The sequence below is a fragment of the Acanthisitta chloris genome, unplaced genomic scaffold (genome assembly GCF_000695815.1).
Source record: "Acanthisitta chloris isolate BGI_N310 unplaced genomic scaffold, ASM69581v1 scaffold29725, whole genome shotgun sequence".
NCBI lineage: Eukaryota > Metazoa > Chordata > Aves > Passeriformes > Acanthisittidae > Acanthisitta > Acanthisitta chloris.
The window spans coordinates 32,916-36,595 of NW_008674841.1; the positions used below are offsets into that span (position 1 = coordinate 32,916).

The window sequence follows — 3,680 nt, forward strand, 5'->3', positions numbered from 1 at the left end:
CTGCTTCCCTGTAGCCCCTTCAGATCCTGGAAGGTGCTCTGAGGTCTCCACACAACCTTCTCTTCTCCAGGCTGAACAGCTCCAACTTTCTCAGCCTATCTCCACAGAGGAGATGCTCCAGTCCTCCTAGGAACTTCGTGGCCTCCTCTGGACTTGCTCTAACAGTTTCATGTCCTTCTTATATTGAGGACACCACAACTGCACACAGCATTCCAGGTGAGCTATCACAAGAGCAGAAGGTGGATGTCCAAGAAGGGACTGATAAGCCTGCCTGTGCAGACACTGGACAGAATGGGAGATGTTTCTGGAGTGTGTTCTATCCCTCCAACTCTGCCATCCAAACAAGCAGTGGCACCAGACAAGAACTGCATGATGATAGCCACTGACGAAACATTTCTAAGCTGTGGCTGAAACACAACTTGATCTAGTAGGTTTTTAGGATCCTTCTTTTGATATCCTACCCCAGAACTCTGTGCCACTTGAAAACCCAGGCAGTATGAATGAGTGCCTTTAATACTAATCATCTAGATTGCATGTGAGAATTTGAAAGAGCAATGAATCTCACCAATTCTTCCCTCAAGTTTCCTAATGTTTCCATCTGGTTTGAGCGAGCACTTAGCATACTTGAGAGCTTCTCCATCAGAAGATCATATTTGCTTCTCCTAACCAAGAAAAGAAAACCATTTTACACACAAGTATGCACAGAACTTTATAAACATGAGTTTTATCTTTATAGTCACTACAGAAAGTATGCTAAGTGTTCTCTGATTGGCTTAGGAATTCTAGTTTGCTTTTCCTTCTGTGAATGGCACTAGAGAATTTGTCACTTAAGAGAACTCAATTGAGGAAACAGTGACTAAGCCCAAGCTGTTATTTCATTACCACAGAAGCACAAGTTCTAATCATAAACAAGAGAAGAAAACAAACCAAAAATCTATTAGAAACGTGCTTGAAGTGAAAACACTCAAAATTAAGAGACTGATTAGTGCTACAATAAGAAATTAGGCTTAGGTAAGCAGGTGACAGGCACTAGAATACCCTACTTAGAGCTCCAAGACATGTTAGTCTTCAACTGCCTGGCACTCAGGAGAGAAGTTAATAAAGAAATTGAAAAGAGTCAATAACAGGAAACTTTGATGGTTCTTGTGACAAGAGAACAATCTCTCATCATGGTTAAAGGTCACAGTGCACCCAGGAGACCTTTAAAACATACCTGTCAACATGGAAGCGAGGCAGGAGCAGCAGGATGGAGTGTTGCTGAGCTCCACTCGGCAGCCGAATGACGTGGGACTGCATTGTTATGAGACCATTTCTGTCCAAGACTCTGCGGTGATAATGGATTTTTCCAGCATCGACTCTGAAGAAAAGATGGCAAAATAGCTGCAGGCACAGGAACTTCTGCATTCTAATTATCCAGTATCCCAGAACACTTTTCCTAAATTACCAGTGATCGTAGCGACACATGTCAAAAGTGACAAAGTGCCAAAATTAAGAAAACCTGTGAAAATGTTCATATTTGATCCGCTTAAACAGAGAGAAATACCTGATTTTAACCTACAGTTTTAATGCACAATCATAGTGTCATGCCATGGGTTGATGGGAGAGTTGAATCAGTATTGCACACCCATACCCTCCTTCTCCATCCTCTCTATCTTCTGGCTACACCACAATCACTATCCTCTTGTATTCTCCTCCTCACCCCTTGGAGAGCTGACTCAGGCCACCAAACTGACAGAAAAGTATCCACAAAAGATTTACCCTCTGCCCCATCATCTTAGTCACCTAAAAGAGTGAAAAGTGGAAAAAAACCAACACCAGGTGGTTTGCAAGCTACAACTCATTCACCTCCTAAAAAGAGTGAATCCTTCAAGCAATGCTAATATACTTCAGCACTGCAAAACAAGCCAAGAAGTTCTCTACAAGGCTGTGTAATGCTCCTCCATCAACAAAATACATGGTCTGGTTTGGGAGCTGCTAACTCAGGCTCCCAGTCCTACATAGAAAGGTGTCACAAAGGAAATGCTGGGGACAAAGGGACAAAAGGCATCCAAGGACCTCTTTAGAACTTGGGCAGGATAAGATGCTCACTCAGCAGGTCAGAAAAAGTGAAAATCATTGTTCCATCCCAAATTTGAAGAAAAAGTTTTTTAGAGAAGCAAGAACTTCCACAAATTAGAAACCTGTGTACTGGCCAAACAGACAATCTCTGGTTCCAGGAGAAAATGTGAGGAAGCATAATGAACTCAGGGATGAGACCAGTACAGTTCTAGCAAGTTCTACCAAGAACCAAGTACTCCTGGTCGTAAGGAGAAGACAACACCAGTACAGACATGAGTTTAAATCAATACAAATAATCAGTGGAAACTTGTTAGCTTTGATTTAATTCACAGAACTAGATACAAACTTACTTGAAAGCTCCACTGTGAAGGTCCCTCTGAAGCTCTCCTTGCCACCGAGCACGGCCCAAACGCTCCAAGATACAGTAGGAGAAGTCAGGGAGTTTTAAGTCAGGGTCTCCCTCCCAGCCTATTAAAGCTCTGTAACGCTGGTCTTGGGAAGCAACAATGACTAGTTTCTCTCCCCATCTACGAAACAGAAGGAAAAGTAATGTGTCATTATTAGTTCCTTAAAAACAGAGAGATCAATCCCTCTCCCCCCAAACACCATTCTCAATACAATCCGTAGAAGCTGAGCAAGGACTACAATTTAAAACTTAAGCCAGAAGTATTTTAATGCCAGATATAAGGATATCACTCACTTTTCAACAGCTTCTTTGTAAGTATAACAAGGCTGCAAATCCTTCGTCCTGATTTGATCAGTGATATCTACTCTCTCTTTAAAATACTGACAGGAACCTTGTATGCCATCTTTGTTATCCAAAACCATGTGGACAGGATAAATGTCATCTGAAGAAACAGAATTTCTTTTGGTTTCCAGTATTCCTGTTTCAAGGTCTATTTCTTCATATCTGAAAGAAGAGCAGAGAGCCAACATTTAACCAAGCAAGTTGAAACACAAGATCCTCACAAACAATGCTGATAACTCTGTGACATGTCTTGGAAAGAATGAAACTATTTTGAAACCTCAGCATTGGAAAAAACATGAAGAGCAGAGCTGCACTCCTCAAGTACAACCAAACTTATCAACACGCAGTGCTGGAGGAGGTGGGAGGAGGGGGATACATGATTTAATCTTCAAAAACTCAGGGACATTGAAGTGGTTGGAATAACAGAGCCATATGAGTTCTAGTTCACAGAACTAGAACCATACCAGCTCACAGATAAGGAAAACAACAGAGCTATATGAGCTGTAGTTCATAGAACTAGAACCATACCAGCTCACAGATAAGGAAAACAACAGAGCTATATAAGTTGTAGTTCATAGAACCAGAACCATACTAGCCCACAGATAAGGAAAACAACAGAGCTATATGAGTTCTAGTTCATAGAACTAGAACCGTACCAGCTCACAGATAAGGAAAACAACAGCTCCATCCACCTTGATGAGCCAGGAAATATAACCTCCACCTGTACTAAAGTGTCAACCAGTTATGTGAAAGGAAACCTAGTCAGGACTCATTTATCTCCTAACCAGCAGCTTCAGGGCCGCGCTGCGCCCTGCCTGTTCCCACAACCGTGGCCGCAGCAAAGCCTGAGCGCGCAGCGGCGGCGACACAGCCC

At 42.4% G+C, this 3,680-nt stretch overlaps 1 protein-coding gene across 1 annotated transcript in view; it reads right to left on the reverse strand.

The window, feature by feature from the left end:
* GTF3C1 (general transcription factor IIIC, polypeptide 1, alpha 220kDa) overlaps window positions 1-2,968 on the reverse strand; it is a gene marked incomplete at its 5' end in the record, with an annotated part of 34,915 nt that extends 31,947 nt beyond the window's left edge. Inside the window, 4 exons of the mRNA XM_009075499.1 lie at window positions 566-662; window positions 1,214-1,357; window positions 2,409-2,585; window positions 2,759-2,968. Of these exons, the coding sequence (XP_009073747.1) occupies window positions 566-662; window positions 1,214-1,357; window positions 2,409-2,585; window positions 2,759-2,968 (628 nt within the window). The remainder of the gene's footprint in view (window positions 1-565; window positions 663-1,213; window positions 1,358-2,408; window positions 2,586-2,758) is intronic.
* Window positions 2,969-3,680: the final 712 nt, after the last annotated feature.